Consider the following 22,627-nt stretch of genomic DNA (forward strand, 5'->3'; position numbering starts at 1 on the left):
TTCCCAGCGGCCCGTGCGTGGAACGGAAGTGCCCGTCCCGCGGGGGTGTGTGGGTGGGCAGGTTGGAAAAGATGGCTGCCTCCGTCTCGGGCTACACTTTCAGTTCCTTAGTTTATCATCACGCCAACAGCCCCTCGGACCATGTAGGTACCCGCCGTCTGGCACCCGCCCCGGTCTCCCCAGGGCCGCGCTCGGACTCCGTGAGCTTGTTATCAGTGCGGGTATCGTCCTGCGAGCAGGCCGAGGCTCCGGCTCCCGTCGCTGGCCTTTCCTCGCCGGGAGGGCTCGGCTTGTTCAACAATAAAGAACTGGAACCCCCCCGCAGGATGGAAGCGCCTCGGGTCTGTGACAAGCGCAGCCCCGGGCGGCCGGCGGCAGCTGTTCCGCCTCCGGCAAGAGGTCGTGGCGGAAATGGGTTGCAAAACACTGAGTTGCCGGCCAAGCCGGCAGAGTGAGTCCGCTTTGGGAGTCGGTGCTTTGCAGCCTTGATTGCGAATGGAACCTGATTGACTGGATGCGCACACTTTCTGTCCTAGTTTCTGGAGCTGATCTGTGACCTTCTGATCTGTTTCTCCGAATGCTTTCTTTAACCAAAGTGCAAAATGTTTGCAACGGCGACCGGGCGTAAAGTTTTCAGGGCAAGAAATGCGCAATGTTGAGTCTTTCCTTTATAGAACTTTTATTATTCAATGTTTTTGCTGGAATTTTTTTTAAAAATGTGCCAGGCCCAGTTTTCTTGATGTGCAAATAGTTGCTACAGAATTGTCTTTGCATACTTTATGACTTGACATCAGTGTAGAATTTTGTCAACCAGACAAGTAACATTTGAGCCTTGGGGTTGTTTCTATTGACAAGTCTAGTATTAAAATGGTCACAATCCAATGCTACTTACCCAGTTGTCAGAAATTGTCTTGGTCTTCAAACAACTGAACTGGCAATGCTCTGGCAATGCTCTATCAGTGGAGTAATTTTGCTTGTATCTAGTTTATCTGCTGTAAAGTTGGGATGAGTAAGTTAATTACAGTGAAAGCACTTGATTTTGTTTTTATTACTTCTGATTTCTCTAATTAATTGACTTTTTTATTTTGAAGTCTAGTTTTTCCTTATTTTTGTTCTAATTTAGTTGAGTTTTTCATTGCAGGAAGGCTTTCTCTTGGGAGATGTGAAACAACTTGAGACTTTCAGTATTAGTGATTCACAGATCAGCAACACGGAGCTACTGCAAGTAATAGGTAAGTCTGCTAACCTTGTATATGTAACCATTGTCAGAGTGGGGGCCGAGGGGTTTGAAATAAGATCTAATTCATAGTGAAAGTTATAGACTTGCAATACATAGTTTTGTTCTGTTGATTTTGGCATTACTGGTGTAAAATGATTTTTTGGAAGTAATCTGAATAATTGATTAAATAATCAGCAGGCTGCTTCTAATGAAAAGGTAAGGAGTGCTTTTATTTTAATTTCATATTCTGTACAAGTCTACTGAAAAGTTGTAATCCTAGTTTCCCCACTACTAATGATGCATTGTATTGAACTTTTAAAAATTGGAAGGGGAGGAGGAATGGAGGATTAAAATAATCAGATTATGTACAATTAAACAAATCTGACTAACATTTTAATTTTCCACTGCAACAAAGCAGTTCATATTTGTTTAGAATATACCAGAAGTAAGCTTGGTGCTTAAGTTGTCAACTCTGGAACAATTACATGGTGACTGAGAAGCGAGACTTGCAATGTTTGTTCCTGAGAATAAGTTAACTGAATCCATCCAAGAAGTGTGGGAGAAAACCATGGATTCTGAGAGATGTCGCAGTGGGAATTAGGATGTGCTGATAGAAGGTGACTTGTTTGCAGTGCTTTTGTGGTAAAGTGTTCATTTTATATTGATACAGCTGAATAAATTTCAAATGATCTTTTGGGGTCTGCAGTTTGGATAGTCCTGTTAAAATGTTATCAATATATTCCAGAAAAGTTACTTTTTAAAAAATATTTTGATCTATAATAGGCATAGAAGTAAAGTGGTGGATGTAGTGCAAAAACACACACTACTGGCAGCAGTACAGTTTTAATTGTGTAACACATTATGCTGTATATGGCAACTTAAGTCAATAGGTTTTTCCTTGATTCTTTTGAAACTGGAAATAACATCTGTTGTGACCGTGGAACTTTCTTTTCTCTAGTACAGGAGTGTCAAACTCATTTTAACATTTTATATGGGTGTGATCTAGATTAATTTAAATATGCACAGAAGTGTCCTGCGCCTGTTTAGGATCCTGCTGCAAAATGTGTGGAAAACTAGGTGGAGCATGTGACGTGCATGCTCTGACTAGTTTTTCCAGGCCTTAAAGGGACTGCTGGAAGCCGCTGAAGAATTGGTAGGGAAATTTTGTCTTTACTTCCGCTCCATTGTGGTCTAGTAGATTTTGATTAGTGAGTGGTGACAAATTTAACTTATAAGATGCATTTAACCAAAAAGTAATTCTAAATGCCTTTAAACATTTTCTGCAATTAATATTTTCAAGCATTGATTTTAAAGGGAGGTATTCTGTTACAGAATTTTGGTTATTTTTGCACAAGTGGATTTTGGGAAAGAGTTGTATTTAATTGTTGAGTTTTTTTTTTAAAGTGAAATGTTTAAATAAATAAAAAAGCACCAAGATAAAAGGTTGTCTAAAATACTAATGAGCTAGGCATTGAAATTATTTCCGCAAAGACCGAAAACAGTAAATAATTTTTTAGCCTGTCTGTATAGTTGATAAATGTCTTGCACCCATTGTGATGGAAGTCCCTGGTCTCAGGTGCTTGATGAGGTTTGTTTTAGCACAGGCCCTCCGCTGCGGCTATGAACACTGAGATAAAAATAGGGACAGTAATGCACACGGGTTTTAAACAGAAAGTTGCTAGGGCAGGCTTTCGCCAGACTCGAGGTTAGAATGCAGGACAGTATTTTCGAAGTTATTTTAAGTTGCGCAAAATGACCCACTGTGGGTGCATATTTCTTATATTATGCAAAGGTAAGTTGTACTAATTGAATTAACGGAGACTGTAAAGGAAACAAAACGTGTTTTGTGCTGGTCTTGTCTTACCCAGTTTTCTTGGTCAGCCTATGATAAGATTGGAGAGTTGCACATGCGAAAGACACACACATTCAGTTCAGAACACGTGGGTCCTATTGTTACACCCCAGGGTTACACTGTTGTATAGTTAAACATTGGGCAGTACCTAAAAGTAAGGTGGTGGGACCACTAATGGGAGTAACCAGCACCACTGTGCCTGAGAGAATACCTAAAGCAAGACCCAAATTTATAATGGGCATCTTGGTCCCAAGTTGCCCATTACAATATGTTTGAGAAATGTACTGAAACCGTTAACTGCTGTTAGTAGAGGTTGGGTCAGTGTAACAAGTTAGCACAGATGGCTTTGATCATATTAATACAAACAAACTTCTGTCAGTTTGACATCAGTATATTTAAGACTGCACAACAAAGTTGAGAATTGTGATGGCCAATTTTGTAAATGCAAACAAAAGACAATCTTTACATGTGCAGCATAGCGCTGATCTTTATGGATTTTCATTAAAAGAAAAATAATAGATTTATATCGCACCTGATCATCTTTCTCCAAATGTCCAAAGAGCTTTGTGTACAATGCAGTTACTGTTATGTGCAAAAACTTGGAAGAAACAACTTGCATTTATACAGCACCTTTTATGTACTCGGGATATCTTGAAGTGCTTTACAACAAAATAATTACTTTTGAAGTGTAGTCACTGTTGTTTTGCAGGCAAACACTGCATCCAGTCTGTGCATTGCAAGATTCTACAAACAGCAATGAGATAAATGATGAGATAATCTGTTTTGGTGGTGGTAGTTGAGGGATAAATGTTGGCCAGGACACTGGGGAACTCCTGTGCTATTCTTTGATCTTTTATATCCACCCGAGCAGGGTTTAAGCGTTTAAGTGTTTAATTTGTGTCCTTGTAAAACAGCGAAACATCCAAGTTACTGTGAGCAACACAGTGGGAAATCTGCTAGTGCGCTGAAGAATGTAAAATGTAGAGCCGTCCATTACTCCCAAGAGCTCAGTGTAACTATATATAGCGTATAAATTTGTAACCTGTTGCACAATGTTTGTGGAAAGAATTCTGTGGACTCAGCAGCATTTTGCATTTGCCCAAGAAAGACTTGAAGTATTCATAACTTGAACTGGAGGAATTCAGGAATGCAGCTAAAATTTATACAGGAGCCTGTTTCACCTGTGGCATGGAAACTTAATTGATTTTTTATGTTCTGTAGGAAAATGATGTTCTTTAGAAGATTAAGGATATGCATCCATAGTGCATCAGTATTCTAAACTAATATTGCCCAGAGAATTACATAGTATTTACAGCACAGAAACAGGCTATTCAGCCCAACTGGTCCATACTGGTGTTTATACTCCACACGAGCCTCCTCCCAACCACCTTCATCTAACCCCATCAACATATCCTTCTATTCCTTTCTCCCTCATGTGTTTATGTAGCTTCCCTTTAAATGCATCCGTGCTAGTCGCCTCAACTACTCCTTGTGATAGCGAGTTCTGCCTTCTAACCACTCTCTGGGTAAAAAATGTTTCTCCTGAATTCCGTACTGGATTTATTAGTGACTATCTTCTATTTATGGCCCCTAGTTCTGGTCTTGTCCACAAGTGGAAACCTTTTGTCTATGTCTACCCTATCAAACCCTTTCATAAGCCCTCTATCAGGTCACCCCTCAGTATTTTTTCTATAGAAAAGAGCCCCAGCCTGTTCTTTCTTTCCTGATGGGTATAACCTCTCAGTTCTGGTATCATTCGAGTAAATCTTTTTTGCACCTTCTCCAGTGCCTCTGTATATCTTTTTTATAATACGGAGACCAGAACTGTTCGCAATACTCCGTGTGGTCTAACCAAGGTTTGATGCAAGTTTAACATAACTTCTCTGCTTTTTAATTTTATCCCTCTAGAAATGAACCCCGGTGTTATGTTTGATTTTTATGGCCTATTAGTCTGTGTTGCTACTTTGTGAGTTGTGTATCTGTATCCCCAGATCCATCTGCTCCTCTATCCCATTTCGACACTTATTTTCCAAGGAGTGTGTGGCCTCCTTATTCTTCCGACCAAAATGTTCCACCTCGCACTTGTCGATACTGAAGTTCATTTGCCAGTTACACATTTCATTTGCCAAATGAAGCACCGCATAGCAGAAATGATCATACTGCAGCACTAAGCATTATGATCCAAAGGTGCATTAAAATTAATGTTATGTAAAATGTGCATGTTATAGAAGAGAATAGCCATACCTGTTCAGACAATACTCTGTCCCTTCAGCTCCCTGGTGCTGCAATCTTATGTTGCATGTCTTTTCTGAGTCCTATATTCACCTGCCTTACTGTACTACTTCTATGTAACTGTTATTAACAATGAAGATGGCAGACAAAAAAAAGGAGGGGGTGATTGGGGATATAAAACTGAAGGTGGATGGAGAGATTGAATGGGCCATTTCTCTTCAAATCTCTCCCCGGCCATGGTGGAATTTGAAAATGAGGGCAAGGAGTTTAAACTTACTACATTGGAGGCATGGAGCCAGTGTGGGTCATTGAAAATTGGTGATTGGCGAGTGGGTCAGGATACGGGAAGAGATTGTGGAGGATGATAGACCAAAAAGGAGGGCATTGGAATAATACTGCCTAGAGGTTTCAGAAGCAGGGTACTATAACCCAAGCTTATGCAACCTTGTCCAAAGATTCAGTGGTGATTGGCCATAAGTTCCTTTGATAATATCAGATGATGTTCGATTCAACTAGCACAATGCCTAATAAATTCCTTCAATTTAATTACAAATTTTGAGTCTGCCTTAGATATTCTTTTGGATCAGTAGTGCAAGTCGGTCCTGTAAGCGATCCTTGCATCTTGCATTCAGGAATGTGCCTGTACCGCCCAATAACTAATCATATGATAATGTAAGCTGGGGGCGTAACGATAGTTCTCACTTATCTGAATTGGATATTGTCTTTCTCGCGTGCCTTCACATGCACTTCTCCAGTCTTTCAGTAGACGGACTGCAAACATCAGTGAGATGAGGCCAAATACAAATTGATAAACTACTTTACAGACAAGTGAATGTACAGTGACAGTTGTAAATAAAATTCAGTTAAGTTCAAACTGCGCCTTGTGTAGTTTTTCATTAAAAAAAATTCACACTATTCTACGTTAATGGGCAACTTCACTTTTTCCCAGACAGCCTTCTGGTTCTGGCTGCCCCTGAGCTTAAGATGAGCAAAATTTCTCTCATGAAGCTGGGCTTCCTTCACAGACCAAATTGGATTGACTGACTTCATGTGACCTATTGTCCTTTTTCCTCTTATTCTAGACTGACCCTCCCAATTCCTTCCCCATTCACAAATTTTTCAGTCAACCAAACAGCTCTCTGTTTCCCAAAAGTATATTCTCAGCATGCTGTGCTCAAATGAAGTGGATGTTCACTGGGATACCTACACTAACTCCCATTGTCTAAAGTACTCTGGTTCAGATGCTTAATCTGGATCCTAATCTACCTTTCCCAGTTCTGATGATCTATGAATTGAACTCATTAAGAGGTACATTGAATTTAATAGTAGCATTTTTAATGCAACAAAATCCTCCTGTGTTGGCATAATCTGAAATCCCTAAACTTGACAGAGTAACAAAAAAAAACTGTAGAATTTGAAAAACCGACCAATGCTTGGTCAAAGGACTGAGGAGTGCCCTGTTTGCAGAACTGGGTCAGTGCTGGTTTCTAAAGCAGCCAGTATCCTTTCCTCAGTGAAGAATTAGCATTTTAATGCTCTTAAGGCATGTAGGATTATAAGACATCAGTGACTAGTAGTAAATTAGCTTAAGTCTATTGGACGACCAAACAGCGATAACTCCGTTTCTAAAGACTAATGTAATATGAGACAATGCCAATTTTAAAAATGTCCTTTAAATAGTTTAATAAATTGCTGTTTGTTTAAAGCATAACTAACACTGGCATGTTTCATTCATTTGTATCAATGAAGGAGTCTGAAGTTACAAACTTGTTTTACACAACATTAGTAAGTAAAAAATAGATTTAAACAGTTTTAAAGAGATTTATCTGTTAAGGGTACTTCACCAATTACTGCATTATTTCATGTACCTTTTATTGGCTTGGTTTTTACTTAAGTTTGGGGTCTAATTTTTCTCTCTGACCGACAATTTGCTTTCAAGTTGGCCACTAGGGGGTACACATGAGTAGCCCAAAGGGATGACTTTTCCATTCTTCTAGGTAGTCATTCTCTCTGGGTAAACATCTTGCTTTCTGCCTCTTCTCTGGCACAAAGGACACTGCTAATATCTGGAAAGTACCTGATAAGCTGCAGGAGTACCTTCTGCCCTACCATTTACAGTGCATAACATTAGTCATTCAGACTTGAGTCAAATAGATGCATCCTGTAATTCATTCTTTTGCCATGTGTTGGGATAGATAACTGACGCGATAACAATTGCATTTTCTGACCTAACCAATGGTTTTTACACTCGCTGCAACCTGGTCGCAACTACATAACTTGTGTCAACAAACGTGGGTTTATAAGCAGAGTGCTATCTCTGTTGCAGCCAATACTTTAATCAGTGATAAACCAATATTTTCCATGTTTATCCTTTGTCCTTTTTATGTAGAAAAAAATCTGTTGAAGCAGCTCATTTACAGAGGGATTTCTTGCTATTCTTTGTTTAACTTGATGTTGTATGCCTCCATGCTCGAGTTCTAACTTGTGGGACATACCATGGCTGCTCTGTGCATCCTGAGATGTGAAAATAAAACAGTGATAAAATGGTTGAACATTTTCTCCCTCTTCATTGCCAATATTACTGCTGAGTGCTGCACTAAAACAGTTTAACCAAGGGAGCGTGGAAATTCCTGCAGAAGCCATTTTCGAAGGCGCTGTTTCACTAAAGGTACAAACAACTAGATTGTGCAGTTGTGTGAATGCCCCCACAGGATTAGTAAAATTGACATTGACCTGTGTTTATTTAAAATGGAGAATAATTGATCTGTTAAGAGATTTGGAGGCAGTAATCTCAGAGATTCTAATGCAAACCATAGGAGTGGGTGTGATGGTTATTCACTGGCTGGATGCTTCACAGAATTGATGTCCACGCTGAAGGATTAAGAATTGTGACCTAGTCACTTCGAGTTAAGTAATAACAGTTCATCACTGGGAAATGGAGACTGTTAAGTTCTGCTGTTCTATAAGATGCAACTATACAACTTTAGTGGCTTAAAATGGCAGCAGATCCCTAAAGTTGAATTGTTGCCTTGAGCTCAGTAGGTTTTGTTAACTTGTTCTGCTGTGGGTTTGAATGGGGAGGGTAATCAAAACCGTGACAAAGGAATCGATGCTGTCTGATGTGTTTATGATGGAATAGATTTTTTCTTGGAAGTCTAATGGGAATGGACTGGAGGAGAGGGGACAGCAAACTTGGAACAAACTAAGAAGGGAAAGTAGAATAGAAAATCTTGTAATATGCAGTATGGTTAAATGAACTATGCCAAAAACAAACCTTTGATGTAACTCCTATTGATGAATCCTCAAAAGGAACTTCTGTGATTCGCTAAAGTATAACCAAATAATTGTGAATTTAGCTGTTTGCTAAATCTGGAATTGTGTAAAACTGCCAACATGTCAGCTTTTTACTAGGTTCCCAGGTTTATTTTTATGGCAGTATGTAGCTCATTTGTCAGCAGTTATTTAAAGTTGTATCTCTTCTCCCCTTCCTATTCTTGTCAAGGTAGCGACCGATGCTGTATTATGGTTCCATGTGGAATGCACTCTGATGGTTGGAAATAATCTTGAACTGTGACTTTAAAATAAGCATGCAGATTTTAATGATCTTAATCTAGCATGGAAACCATCCTGAAATATAAATGGGATAGTTTCCACAGCAGCAGGAGTTTCTGCAGGTATGGCTGAGCTGCTTCCTGAAGTAATTTGGCAATACAAGTGCAGAAGTAGCTAATGCAAGGTGAATAATATTTCTGCACCAATCTTTCCAGAAATGAGTGATTTCTGCAGGGTTACTGTGGCTTGGACTAAGTGGGGTTTTTAAAAACAAATTAAGCTATTTTTCATTTGCTAAAGTTGGGAACCCTAGAAAATTACAATACTCAAGTTATGTACTGTGCTTAACAATTTATACATATTGCTGGCTGGCTTCTGTAAGAGCATCTAGAATGTCAAAGTTGCACATCCGTAGTGGCTGGTGTTTATACTGTTTTTTATCCTCGGAGATCCTCAGTCTGCAGTATGATTTGCAGAATAAATGTGTACGGTTATTTTAAAGATGCTAAAAATGTTATTCTGCAGTACGGCTTATATTTACTATTAAAATGTGTGTGTTTATTTCTGTTTCATTACAGAAATCCACAACCATGAGCCTGGTTACCAGCTCTTTAGGTAAGCCATTATAATCTGTTTAATTGCTAATTTTTGAAACTATTTTGATAACCATAGAGATTACTTGTGAATAGTTTGGGTTTCAAATGCCAACGTTGCTTGTCATTCTAATCTAGCAGTTAAATCTGTGGTTGCCCCTCTGCTTGATTACTGGTGGAGTGCTTTGTAATGGACTGCACTGGGAGAAAGTGCACAAGGGTAACTTTCATGTGTTAAAGTGAAGGTTTTTTTTTTTCTTTTCCCCTTCTCTACTGCTGACCCTTGCTTCTTGCTGGTTCCATTGGTGCTATTTCAGTGTTCCTCCTCAAAGTAAGAGACTAGACAGAGTGTTGCGACAGCAGGCAAGACATCACAGCTGAGCCTGCTCCTATCCTCACTTCACTCTGCATGCACACCAGGGATTGCGGGATAGTAATCTGAATTAGAAGTCCAACTGATTTTGACTGTCTGCATTGACTCAGTTGGTAGCACTCTCCCCTATGAGTCAGGCTGTGGGTTTAGGCCCCACTCCAGAGACTAAAGCACATAATCTAGGCTGACACTTCAGTCAGTACCGAGGGAGTGCTGCACACTCAGAGCTGCCATCTTTTGGATGTGATATTAAACCGAGGCTCCATCTGCCTTTTTGAGCAGGACAACAATTGCACATCAGTGGGTTGAGCTAGAACCGGCATCCAGGATGTGGGATTGGATTGGCCTAGTGCACGGAGTTTCTAGTAGAGGCTGAACAGGATGGGTTTGGTCTTGTGAAGCTGTAAGAAGTCATGTCCCATCCATAATTTGATGTTGGTCAGGTACTTAACAATGCACTGACAGTCATGGAATCAAGGGCAGTAGTGGAGTACTGGCTATCATCAGTATATGAGGGGCAGCCGATAAATGAGGAATTGGGGAGGCCGATATTTAAATTCTATGGCACGCTAGAGCTATGCATGTGAGCACAGGAAGAGAAACTTGTGGGTGGTAGGACAGAAATGATTAACGAATACCTCTGTCGTTATTACCACTGCAACCTCCAGTCCTGTTTCCCTGTTTGAATCCTCTGCTTCCAATTCTGGTCTCTACTTCTCCGCTGTACAATCAGTGGCAGAGGTTGCAGCCATCTTGCCCCATATTCTGGGATGTTCTCTCCGCCTCTTATGCCTTCCCTACCTTCAAGTCTTGATCAGGCTTTTGGCCAGGTTCTGTCATTTTTTTACAACCATTTTATCCTGGAATCTGAAATTTACTAACCTCCAAGTTGTCCTGACATTTACAAGCATATTTTGAAATGTTTCAGTACAGTGTACATCAAAGGGAATGTCTTGAGTTTAAAAGACAAGTGTATCAATGAAGGAGTTAAGATGTAATAAACAAACAAAGCTGCATAAAGTGCTGTGGGCTCTGATTTGCTGCCAAATTGTAAAATCGTGATTTAAAAAAAAAAAAAAAAAATTCATTCATGGATGTGGGCAAGGCCAGCATTTATTGCCCATCCCTAATTGCCCTTGAGAAGGTGGTGAGCCGCCACCTTGAACCGCTGCAGTCCGTGTAGTGAAGGTACTCCCACCATGTGGTGAAGGTGCTGTTAGGGAGGGAGTTGGAGGATTTTGACCCAGCTATGATGAAGGAACGGTGATATATTTCCAAGTCATGATGGTGTGTGACTTAGAGGGGAACTTGGAGATGGTACAGGTTGAGCGTCCAAAATCCGGAGATCCGGACTCCAGGATGATTGGTAGCAGGGTCGTCCGGAATCCGGACACCCTGTCAAGCCGTTTCCGCCACCAGCCAGGCCCAGTGAAGTGTCAAAATGAAATCCAACTACTGTACAGTGACAAAAATTGCAAGAATAAAAACTCCAATCCTACCTGTTCCAGGCCAGGTCTTCAGTCACCGCACCGCTGCTCCTGGGTCCGCAGCAACTCTGCACAGCACACAAGCCCCTTTGGCCAGACTCCACCCCAGGGGACCCACCTACACCCCACCCAACCTGACTCCATTGCTGTGGTGTTTTTTCCAATTTAAAGATCTGCACAGGTAAAGATTGTGAATGTGTGTTGTCATTGCAAACATGTCAAAAAGGCCAACAGATACCCCAATGGGTTCAGATAAAGGAAAGAGGAAGCATAGTTCACTTTCAATTGCTAAGAAGGTTGAGTTACTTCAGAGATTAGATAGTGGTGATTCAGTGAGAAGATTGAGTGAGGAGTATGGTGTTGGACTCTCCACCATCTGTGATATTAGAAAACAGAACAGCTCAGGAAGTTTTATGCGGAAAGTGATGTTCATAAGGAAATGAGTAAGAGAAAAAGTATGCATAAGCCGAAATGTGGTGATTTGGATCGAGCAGTGATGGAATGGTAGCGACAGAGGTGAAGTGAAAAGGTTCCTTTGTCTGGCCCAATGGTGGTGCAACAAGCTAAAATATTCCATGTACAACTGGGGATTGAAACTCCATGCGAGTACTCTTCTGGTTGGCTAGCCAAGTTTAAAAGGTGTCATGGCATCAGGCAACTGAAAGTATGTGGTGAGAAAGCCTCAGCAGATCATGAGGCAGCTGAAAATTATATTGATAGGCTTATCAGCAATTAGTTTGATGAACTCGTCACCTGAGCAAATGTACAATGCTGACGAGACTGCACTCTTGGTGCTATGTACCGTGAGAGACAGCAGCAGCAGAAGAAACGCAGCCAGCAGGTATTAAAGACGCCAAGGATAGGTTGACTGCTTGCTGCTGCAAATGCAGCTGGGACACAAGTGTAAGCTTATGGTCATTGGGAGAAGCCAGCGTCCAAGATGTTTCAAGGGTTTGAGAGTATTGCCAGTGCATTATTATGCCAACAGGAAAGCATGGGTAACCAGGGTAATCTTTCTGAACTGGTTTGAGAAGAATTTTATCCCTCAGGCGCCTGCTCATCGCACGGAAGCTGGCCTTGAGGAAAACTGCAAAATATACTTGCTGCTGGACAATTGTTCACATCCTGATGCTGAGCTTTTGGTAAAGGATAATGTCCATGGAATCTACTTGCCTCCAAATGTTACATCACTGATACAGCCAATGGACCAAGGAATCTTGAGATCGATGAAGTGTCTGTACAAAAACGAGTTTGCGGTGTTTACTTAATGCTGTGAACACAGGCATGGGAATAAAAACTTTCTCTATCGAGGATGCCATATGGACAGCTGCGGATGCATGGAACTTGGTAACTGCAGACACCTTGGTCAATGCTTGGCATAACATCTGGCCATCAACTGCGTTTGCTGACTGATGCTCCTCAGGACTTTCAAGGCTTTCGTGTGTCCAGGGAGAAAGCAGTGATTGCTCAACTTTTAGATTATGCAAGAGGGCTGACTTGCAAAGCTGTGCAGGAATTGAATGAGGACGATGTCGCAGAAGTCATGGACATAGACAACGATGCTCCCATTGGGCATGCAGTGACAGACGAAGAAATCATGCAGAGGGTTTTGCATCCAGAAGAAAAGGATGAAAGCAGTGAGGAGGATGATGCCTGTGATCAAGTGGAAAAAGTGCCGATTGACAAAGCAATCAATCTTTGTCAAGAATTAATTCACACCTTAGAGCAACGAAGCTTCATGAGTGAAGAAGAAATACTGCAGGTCTACAGAATTTGGGAAATATTAGTGAAAGAAAAGCCCAAATTATTTAAACAAAACAATATTAAATCTTTCAAAAGATGTTGCAACAGAAGGCCCAAGACCTACAGCGTGCAACTGCACCAGTAATTTCCACATTTGATAATCCTATTGCTGGCCCATCATCAGCCCCAGACATCATAGCTGAGCCCTCTACCTCAAGCACAACTTCCAGCCAATTGTAACTGGACCTGTTTATTTTTACTCTGTTTAACAAATAAAAGCCTTCCATTTACTGTTTTATATTTCATAACCTTTTTACAAATAAAAACCTCCTTTATATTTCATGCTTTGAGTACTGTACATTCCTTTTCAAATTTGAAGATGGTAGCAAAAGATACAGGCTGGGAAGCTCGCATTAAGTACAGTTACAGAGTACTGCGTTGCAAAAACAAGAGGGAGGCTTACCATGCGTTGTGAAGAAGCGAGGACTACAAGGCCTGCGAGGAGAAGAACTACAAGGTGACGTCCAGAAACCGGAAATATCGCAACCTGGGCCCAGGCATTTCCGGACTCTGATCGTGTTTCTGATGTCCAAAGTCCGGAAACTCCAGAGCCCAGGTTGCAATATTTCCGGACTTCGGACATCAAAAACACGTTCCGAAGTCCGGGAAAACCGGCTCGGCCTCGGTCCTGCGGTTGCTGGATTCAGGACGCTCAACCTGTATTCCCATGTGCTTGCTGCCCTTGTCCTTCTAGGTGGTCAAGGTCGTGAGTTTGGGAGGTGCTGCCGAAGAAGCCTTGGCAAGTTACTGCAGTGCTTCTTGTAGATGGTACACACTGCAGATACTGTGCACCGGTGGTGGAGACAGTGAATGTTTAAGGTGGTGGATGGGGTGCATTTGTAAGCGGGCTGCTTTGTCCTGGATGGTGTCCAGTTCCTTGAGTGTTGTTGAAGCTGCACTCCTCCAGGCAAGTGGAGAGTATTCCATCACACTCCTGACTTGTGCCTTGTAGATGGTGGAAAGACTTTTGGGAGTAGGGAGATGAGTCACTTGCTGCACAATACCCAGCCTCTGACCTGCTCTTGTAGCCACAGTATTTATGTGGCTGGTCCAGTTAAGTTTCTGGTCAACTGTGACCCCCCTCTAGGATGTTGTTGATGGAGATTTGGTGATGGTAATCCCATTGAATGTCTTGGGGCGGTGGTTAGACTCTCTTGTTGGAGATGGTCATTGTCTGACACTTAAGTGGCAGGTAACATTCGTGCCACACATCAGCCCAAGCTTGAATATTGTCCAGGTCTTGCTGCATGTGGGCACGGGCTGTTTCGTTATCTGAAGAGATGTGAATGGAACGGAACACTGTGCAAACATCCCCACTGACCTTTATGATGGAGGGAAGGTCATTGATGAAGCAGTTGACGATGGTTGGGCGTAAGCCACTGCTCTGAGGAACTCCTGCAAAGATGTCCTGGGGCTGAGAAGATTGGCCTCAAACAACCCACAACCATCTTTTTGTTCTAGGCATGACTCCAGCCAGTGGAGAGTTTTCCCCGATTCCCATTGACTTCAATTTTATTAGGGCGCCTTGATGCCACACTCTGTCAAATGCTGCCTTGATGTTAAGGGCAGTCGCTCTCACCTCACCTCTGGAATTCAGCTCTTTTGTCCATATTTGGACCAAGGCTGTAATGAGGTCTGGAACCAAGTGGTCCTGGCAGAACTCAAACTGAGCATCGGTGAGCAGGTTATTGGTGAGTAAGTGCCGCTTAATAGCACTGTCGATGACATCTCCCATCACTTTGCTGATGATTGAGAGTAGACTGATGGGGCGGTAATTGGGTGGATTAAATTTGTCCTGCTTTTTGTGGACCGGACATACCTGGGCAGTTTTCCACATTGCTGGATAAATGCCAGTGTTGTAGCTGTACTGGAACAGCTTGGCTAGAGGCGGCACTAGTTCTGGAGTACAAGTCTTCAGTACAGCTGGGATGTTGTCAGGGCCCATAACCTTTGTTGTATCCAATGCACTCAGACATTTCTTCATATCACGTGGCGTGAATCGAATTGGCTGAAGACTGGTAACTGATTGCGAGAGCCTCAGGAGGAGGCAGAGATGGGTTATCCACTCGGCACTTCTGGCTGAAGACAGCAGCAAATGCTTCAGCCTTGCCTTTTGCACTTGCGTGCTGGGCACCGCTATCATTGAGGATGAGGATGTTCATGGAGCCTCCTCCTCCTGTTTGTTGTTTAATTGTCCACCACCATTCACAATTGGATGCGATAGGACTGAAGAACTTTGATCTGATCTGTTCGTTGTGGGATTGCTTAGCTGTCTATAGCACGCTGCTTCTGCTGTTTTAACATGCATGTAGTCCTGTGTTGTAACTTCACTAGGTTAGCACCTCATTTTTAGGTATGCCTGGTTTCTCTTGGCATGCTCGTCTACACGCCACATTGAACCAGGGTTGTTCCCCTGGCTTGATGGTAATGGTAGAGTGAGGGATCTGCTGGGCCATGAGGTTACAGATTGGTGGAATACAATTCTGCTGCTGCTGGCCCACAGTGCCTGCTGGATGCCCAGTTTTGAGCTGCTAGATCTGTTCTGAGTCTATCCCATTTAGCACAACACGATGGAGGGTGTCCTGTGTGAAGACAGGACTTTGTCTCCACAAGGACTGAGGTGGTCACTCCCACCACTACTGTCATGGACAGATGCATCTATGACGGGTAGATTGGTGAGGATGCGGTCAAGTAGGTTTCTCCCTTGTGTTGGTTCTCTCCACCTGCCACAGGCCCAGTCTGGCAGCTATATACTACAGGACTCGGTCAGTAGTGGTGTTACCAAGCCACTCTTGGTGATGGACATTGAAGTCCTGCACCCAGAGTACATTCTGTGCCCTTGCTTCCCTCAGTCATAGTTATACAGCACGGAAAGAGGCCCATCGTGTCTGCGCCGGCCATCAAGCCCTGTCTATTCTAAATCCCATTTTCCAGCACTTGGTCCGTAGCCTTGTATGCTATGGCATTTCAAGTGCTCATCTAAATGCTTCTTGAATGTTGAGGGTTCCTGCCTCTACCACCCTTTCAGGCAGTGAGTTCCAGATTCCAACCACCCTCTAGGTGAAAAAGTTTTTCCTCAAATCCCCTCTAAATCTCTTGCCCCTTACCTTGAAACTATGCCCCCTGGTTATTGACCCCTCTACGAAGGGGAAAAGTTCCTTTCTATCTACCCTATCTATGCCCCTCATAATTTTGTACACCTCAATCAGGTGCCCCCTCAGCCTTCTCTGCTCTAAAGGAAAACAACCCCAGTCTGTCCAGTCTCTCTTCATAGCTGAAGCCCTCCAGCCCAAGTAACATCCTGGTGAATCTCCTCTGCACCCTCTCCAATGTAATCACATCCTTCCTATAGTGTGGCGACCAGAACTGCACACAGTATTCCAGCTGTGGCCTAACTAGCGTTTTGTACAGCTCCACCATCACCTCCCTGCTCTTATTTTATGCCTCGGCTAATGAAAGCAAGTATCCCATATGCCTTTTTAACCACCTTCTCTACCTGCCCTGCTGCCTTCAGGGATCTATGTACATGCACACCAAGGTTCCTCTGTTCTTCCTAGGGTCCTACCATTTATTGTGTATTCCCTTGCCTTGTTAGTCCTCCCAAAATGCATCATCTCTCTCTTTTTCAGGGTTAAATTCCATTTGCCACTGTTCTGCCCATCCGACCAACCCGTCTATATTGTCCTGTAGCCTGAGGCTTCCCTAGTCGCTGTTTACCACTCCACCAATTTTCGTGTCATCTGCGAAACTTACTGATCATACCTCCTACATGCATATCTAAATTATTAATGAACACTACAAACAGCAAAGGACCCAGCACCAATCCCTGTGGTACACCACTGGACACAGGCTTCCAGTCACAAAAACAACCTTCGGCCATCACCCTCTACTTCTTGCCACTAAGCCAATTTTGGATCCAATGTGCCAAATTGCCCTGGATCCCATGGGCTGTTACCTTCTTGACCAGTCTCCCATGTGGGACTTTGTCAAAAGCCTTACTGAAGTCCATGTAGACTACATCAACTGCACTACCCTCATCCACACACCTAGTCACCCCCTCAAAATTCAATCAAATTGGTTAGACATGATCACCCCCCTGACAAAGCCATACTGACTATCCTTGATTAATCCTTGTCTCTGAGTGGAGACTAATTCTGTCCCTCCGAATTTTTTCCAATAATTTCCCTACCACTGATAGGCTCACTGGCCTGTAATTCCCTGGTTTATCCCTACTACCCTTCTTGAATAATGGCACTACGTTAGCTGTCCTCCAGGCCTCTGGCACCTCCCCTGTGACCAGAGAGGTTCTGAAAATTTGTGTCAGAGCCCCTGCAATCTCCTCCCTTGCCTCACACAGCAGCCTGGGATACATCTCGTCAGGGCCTGGGGATTTATCCACTTTTAAGCCTGCTAAAACCGCTAGTACCTCCTCCCTCTCAATACTAATTTGTTCAATTATATCACAATCCCCCTGCCTGATTTCTATGCCTACATCATCCTTCTCCATAGTGAACTCCTCCGGGGGCTTCCACTGTTTTTAGTCCTTTATCTTCCAAAAGCCTCCCTTTTTTTCCTAATCCATTTTTGTATATCCCTTGACATCCTGGGTTTGTTGGTCCCACTCTTGACCTTTACAGGAACATGTTGGCATTGTACTCTTTCCTTTCTGAAAGGCTCCCACTGCTCTGATGTGGATTTTCCTACAAGGAGCTGATCCCAGTCCACTTTGGCCAGATCCTGCCTGATCATATTAAAATCGGCCTTCTCCCAATTTAGAACTTTTATTTCCGGTCCATCTTTGTCCCTTTCCATGACTACCTTAAATCTCACCAAATTACGGTCACTGTCACAAAAATGCTCTCCTACTGACACTTCTACTACTTGCCTGGCTACATTCCCTAGAATTAGGTCCAGAACCGCCCCCTCTCTTGTAGGACTTTACATGCTGGCTCAAAAAGCTCTCCTGGATGCACTTTAAGAATTCCACACCCTCTAAGCCTTTCACACTCTGACTATCCCAGTTAATATTGGGGAAGTTGAAATCCCCTCCTATTATTACCCTATTATTTCTACACTTGAGATTTGCCTACATATCTGTTCCTCTATCTCCCTGACTGTTTGGGGGCATTTAGTACACTCCCAGCAAAGTGCTTGCCCCCTTTTTGTTAAGTTCTACCCATATGGCCTCATTAGAGGAACCTGCTAAGATATCATCCCTCCTTACAGCAGTAATTGACTCCTTGATTAATATTGCGACACCCCCTCCTTTTACACCCCCCTCTGTCTCGCCTGAAAATTCTATACCCCGGAATATTGAGCTGCCAGTCCTGCCCGTCCCTCAACCATGTCTCTGATAGCAACAATATCATACTCCCATGTGTTCATCAACACCTTCAATTCATCTGCTTTACTTGCAAGACTCCTTGCATTAAAATAAATGCCATCCAGCCTTGCCATACTCCCTTGTGCCATTACATATTTGCTCTGCCTTCCAGGCTGACTTATTTTTCCTCTATTTGGCTGTGCATCACCCCCTACTATAGCTCCACTCCATATCCCATCCCCCTACCAAGTTAGTTTAAACCCCTCCCCAACAGTACTAGCAAACCTCCCCGCAAGGATGTTGATCCTGTTCCGGTTCAGGTGCAAACCGTCCGACTTGTACAAGTCCCACCATCCCCAGAAGCAGACCCAGTGATCCAGGAAACTAAAGCCCTCCCTCCTGCACCAACTCTTTAGCCACGCATTCATCTGCTCTATCCTCCTATTCCTATACTCACTAGCACGTGGCACTGGGAGTAATCCAGAGATTACAACCTTTGAGGTCCTGCTTATTAATCTGCTACCTAGCGCCCTAAATTCCTCTTGCAGGATCTCATCCCTCTTTCTACCCATGTCATTGGTACCAATGTGAACCACGACCTTTGACTGTTCGCCCTCCCCCTTCAGAATGCCCTGCAGCCGTTCAGTGACATCCTTGACCCTGGCACGAGGGAGGCAACATACCAGCCTGGAGTCATGTCTGCGGCCACAGAATCGTCTATCTGTTCTCCTTATGATAGAATCCCCTATCACTATTGCTCTCCCACTCTTTTTCCTCCCCTCTTATGCAGCTGAGCCACTCGTAGTGCCACGGACTTGGCTCTTGGTACAATCTCCCCCATCAGTATCCAAAACGGAAAATCTGTTGGAGAGGGAGATGGACCCAGGGGACTCCTGCACTACCTTCCTAGTTCTTCTGTCTGGCGGTCACCCATTTCCTGTCTGCCTGTGCACTCTACTTGTGGTGTGACCACCTCGTTAAATGTGCTGTCCACCAAGATCTCGGCTTCGCGGATGCTCCATAGTGACTCCAGCTGCAGCTCCAGCTCCGAAACGCGGATTTCGAGTAGCTGCAGCTGGAGACACTTCCTGCACATGTGTTCGCCCTGGACACCTAAAGTGTCCCTGACTTCTCATAGCACAGGAGGAGCACTCCACGCTGCCCTGCCATGTCCTACCCTTATTTACTCCCTTTACTTCCTTTAAATTAAAGAATATTAAATACACTAGGGACCTTGCTTCCTTTTAAACACTACTTACTCTAAACTAGAGACCTTACTTTTACTTTAACGACGGGGCTGTAGAAATACTCACCAGGTCCTACTTACCAATCAGCTCCTTCCCTGGTTGTGCCGTCACTTTAGTGGTTTCGCAGTTGTTGTTTGACTGCTCCTGCTCTCTGACTCTTTCCTTGGTGTAAAGTAAGAACCAATTCCTACAGGGTGAAAAGTTAGGAAAAAAAGGCAAAGCAAGGGAGCGCCTCCTTCCACTCCTCACCTGACTCACCCAACTCTCAGCACTCTGTTTAAACTGCACTCAGTGCAAAATCTCACTGCAAAGCCTGTTTTTATAGGCCCTGAAAGAAAGGAGCTTGCTGAGCCCTGCCCTGCTACAGGAGAACCAGTTTAATCTAGTTTCCCTAATTAACTGCCTTCAGCTGCTCTGAATTGTAGGCCTGTATATCCTTTTATAATCCTGCTTAAAGCTGGGAAATTTAGATTTTAAACAGTAACAGTAAATGTGAAACAGACAAAAGTTTGATTTTTAGCAAACAATTAAGACTCCCTGACTCGCCCAACTCGCAGCACTCTGTTTAAACCGCACTCAGTGCTTCTTCCAAGTGCTGTTCAACATGGAGTACTGATTCATCAGTTGAGGGAGGGCAGTAGGTGGTAATCAGCAGGAAGTTTCCTTGCCCATGTTTGACCTGATGCCATGAGACTTCATGGGGTCCAGAGTCAATGTTGATGACTCCCAGGGCTACTCCTTCCCAACTGTATACCAATGTGCCGCCACCTCTGATGGGTCTGTCCTGCTGGTGTGGCAGGGATATACCCAGGGATGGTGATGGTGGAATCTGGGACATTGGCTGAAAAGTATGATTCTTTGAGTATGACTTGTCAGGCTGTTGCTCAACTCATCTGTGGGACAGCTCTCCCAGTTGATGCACAACTGGTCTCATCTTATTCTATTATGATACAAGAATACACTTGTGTGGGTAGATGAAATAAATTAGTGTTTGAATTACTGTTGTTTAACAGTACTTCTGACCTTTGCACCTTCATAGACTCCAAGGAGGTTATTTTTTTTTTAAATGTTAACTTCACGTTGATTTGTGTAGCTGCAGAGAATTTGAGGATGAACCCTGACCATGTGAGGTAATATGAAGTTCTGTAGCCCATCAAAAAATACAAGTCTCCTCTTGCTTGGAAGAGTTTCCTTTCCACATCCTCAGTCACTTTTATGCTGTTGCCATTTTTGAAGCAATATAGATGAACAGCATGGTGTTGTATTGTTTGCCCTCACTGCTTGTTTTGAAATTCTAGGCCCTGGGGTCACAAGCTTGTGCAGTCTTGCAGTTTGGAAATAATTTTTACTTGGATGTCAGATGCAAGGTTTGTTTAGCCTTTTCAAGCCATTCTTTCTGGTCAGTCAAATATTGAATACTGTAATATGTATTATTTGGTCAGTATTGTCAGTTGCAGATGTAATTCACTTCCAGGTAGTTTCACTGCACAGCCATATGATAATGCTATACAGGAAACTCTCTTTTAACCAGCACCTAAATATCCGGAAATCTCTCTTAACTGGCAAAATTCAAGAGTAGGTTCAGGTAAGTTTTACTATATATTAGTGGCCATGTAACTGGGGTTCCTGGATCTGTGGCCGTGTGTGGTAAACCACTGTTATTGTTACACTGTTGTTATCACCTACACAAGGTTACCTCTTGCCTCGCACACTGTTATACCTAGGCATACCTCAGCTGACTCCGCCCATGGCTCCGCCTGCTTGCCCAGGTATAAAGGTGATTGCTTGGCTAGTATTCTTCCTCGCTGGAACTGATCACCCACGAGGGTGGGCTCTGTTATTTAGCCAATAAAAACCTATAGTTACTATCTTAACTCGTCGCTTTTCATGGAATGAATTGATAGGTATATCAATTTTATTGGCTAAATTTTGAAATGACTGACCAGCCCCAGCAGCCGACTTGGCTGCGAGCCCTCCGACCGCCGTACCTGGATCTAAATCCACAGGCAGCGAATTCAGCCCTCGACTTCGACCACTGGCTGAGCTGCTTTGAATCCTACCTGGTAGCCTCTGGCGTGCCATCGGAAGCCGACAAGCTAAGAGTTCTGACCGCCCAGGTGAGCCCTAAAGTATTTGCACTCATCCGGGACCTTACTACATACAAGGAGGCCTTCGACCTGCTAAAAGAGCAGTACCGGAGCCCAGTAAATTCAATGTATGCCAGACATCTCCTAAGATCCCGCTCGCAACAGCCAGGAGAGTCTGTAGATGAATTTTTACGGGCGCTACAAACACTCGGCAGGGACTGTGACTTTAAAGCTGTATCGGCTGCACAACATGCTGAAGGAAATATCCGTGATGCCTTCGTGAAAGGCCTTCGGTCCGACTACTTATGGCAAAGACTGCTTGAATCAAAGGACCTCGACTTGAAAGCAGCTACAGCCCTCGCTCGCTCCCTGGAAGTGGCCCATCGGGACCTCGAGGCGTACTCCGGGTACAGTGCTGCGCGACCGTGGGACTCGGGCCCGACTCCGGCCGCAATACCGCCGCTCCTGGGACCTACTACGGCGTCTGTGTCCCGGAATCGATCGGGACCGCCACCCCCCGGGACCTGCTGCGGCAGCGGAGCCCTGCGATCGGGCCGCCAGCTGCTATTTCTGTGGCCAAGCGAGACATCGAAGGGCGCGCTGCCCTGCAAGGAACGCGACCTGCTCCGGCTGCAGAAAAAAAGGCCACTTCGCGAACGCCTGCAGAAGGAAAGCCACAGACGCCAGCAGTGCCTCATGTGAGTTGTGGGGGTGGCCATCTTTGATCAAGGCCACAGACGCCAGCAGTGCCTCATGTGAGTCGTGGGGGCGGCCATCTTCTCCGCCATTTTGTTCGCCGCACTCGGCCGCCATGTTGTCTCCAGACCCGACCACCGCCTCACCTGCCGACGACAGCAGC

The 22,627-nt window shown here is 43.9% G+C and overlaps 1 protein-coding gene across 3 annotated transcripts in view; it reads left to right on the forward strand.

Annotated features, from left to right (window-relative positions):
- The first annotated feature begins 2 nt into the window (after window positions 1-2).
- The window catches only part of abraxas2 (abraxas 2, BRISC complex subunit), a 39,817-nt gene continuing 17,192 nt past the window's right edge, over window positions 3-22,627 (forward strand). The window contains exons 1-3 of one of the 3 annotated variants that reach the window (XM_085994628.1): window positions 3-143; window positions 1,142-1,232; window positions 9,434-9,470. In XM_085994628.1, the coding sequence (XP_085850754.1) occupies window positions 72-143; window positions 1,142-1,232; window positions 9,434-9,470 (200 nt within the window). In that variant the 5' untranslated portion in view covers window positions 3-71. Of the gene's footprint in view, window positions 144-1,141; window positions 1,233-7,235; window positions 8,854-9,433; window positions 9,471-11,329; window positions 11,490-22,627 lie in introns of those variants that run through there. The other 2 variants (XM_085994630.1, XM_085994631.1) reach the window with 2 other exon arrangements.

The sequence above is a fragment of the Somniosus microcephalus genome, chromosome 8 (assembly GCF_052327205.1).
Source record: "Somniosus microcephalus isolate GS21.2 chromosome 8, FLI_Smic_1.0, whole genome shotgun sequence".
In the NCBI taxonomy this organism is placed as follows: domain Eukaryota; kingdom Metazoa; phylum Chordata; class Chondrichthyes; order Squaliformes; family Somniosidae; genus Somniosus; species Somniosus microcephalus.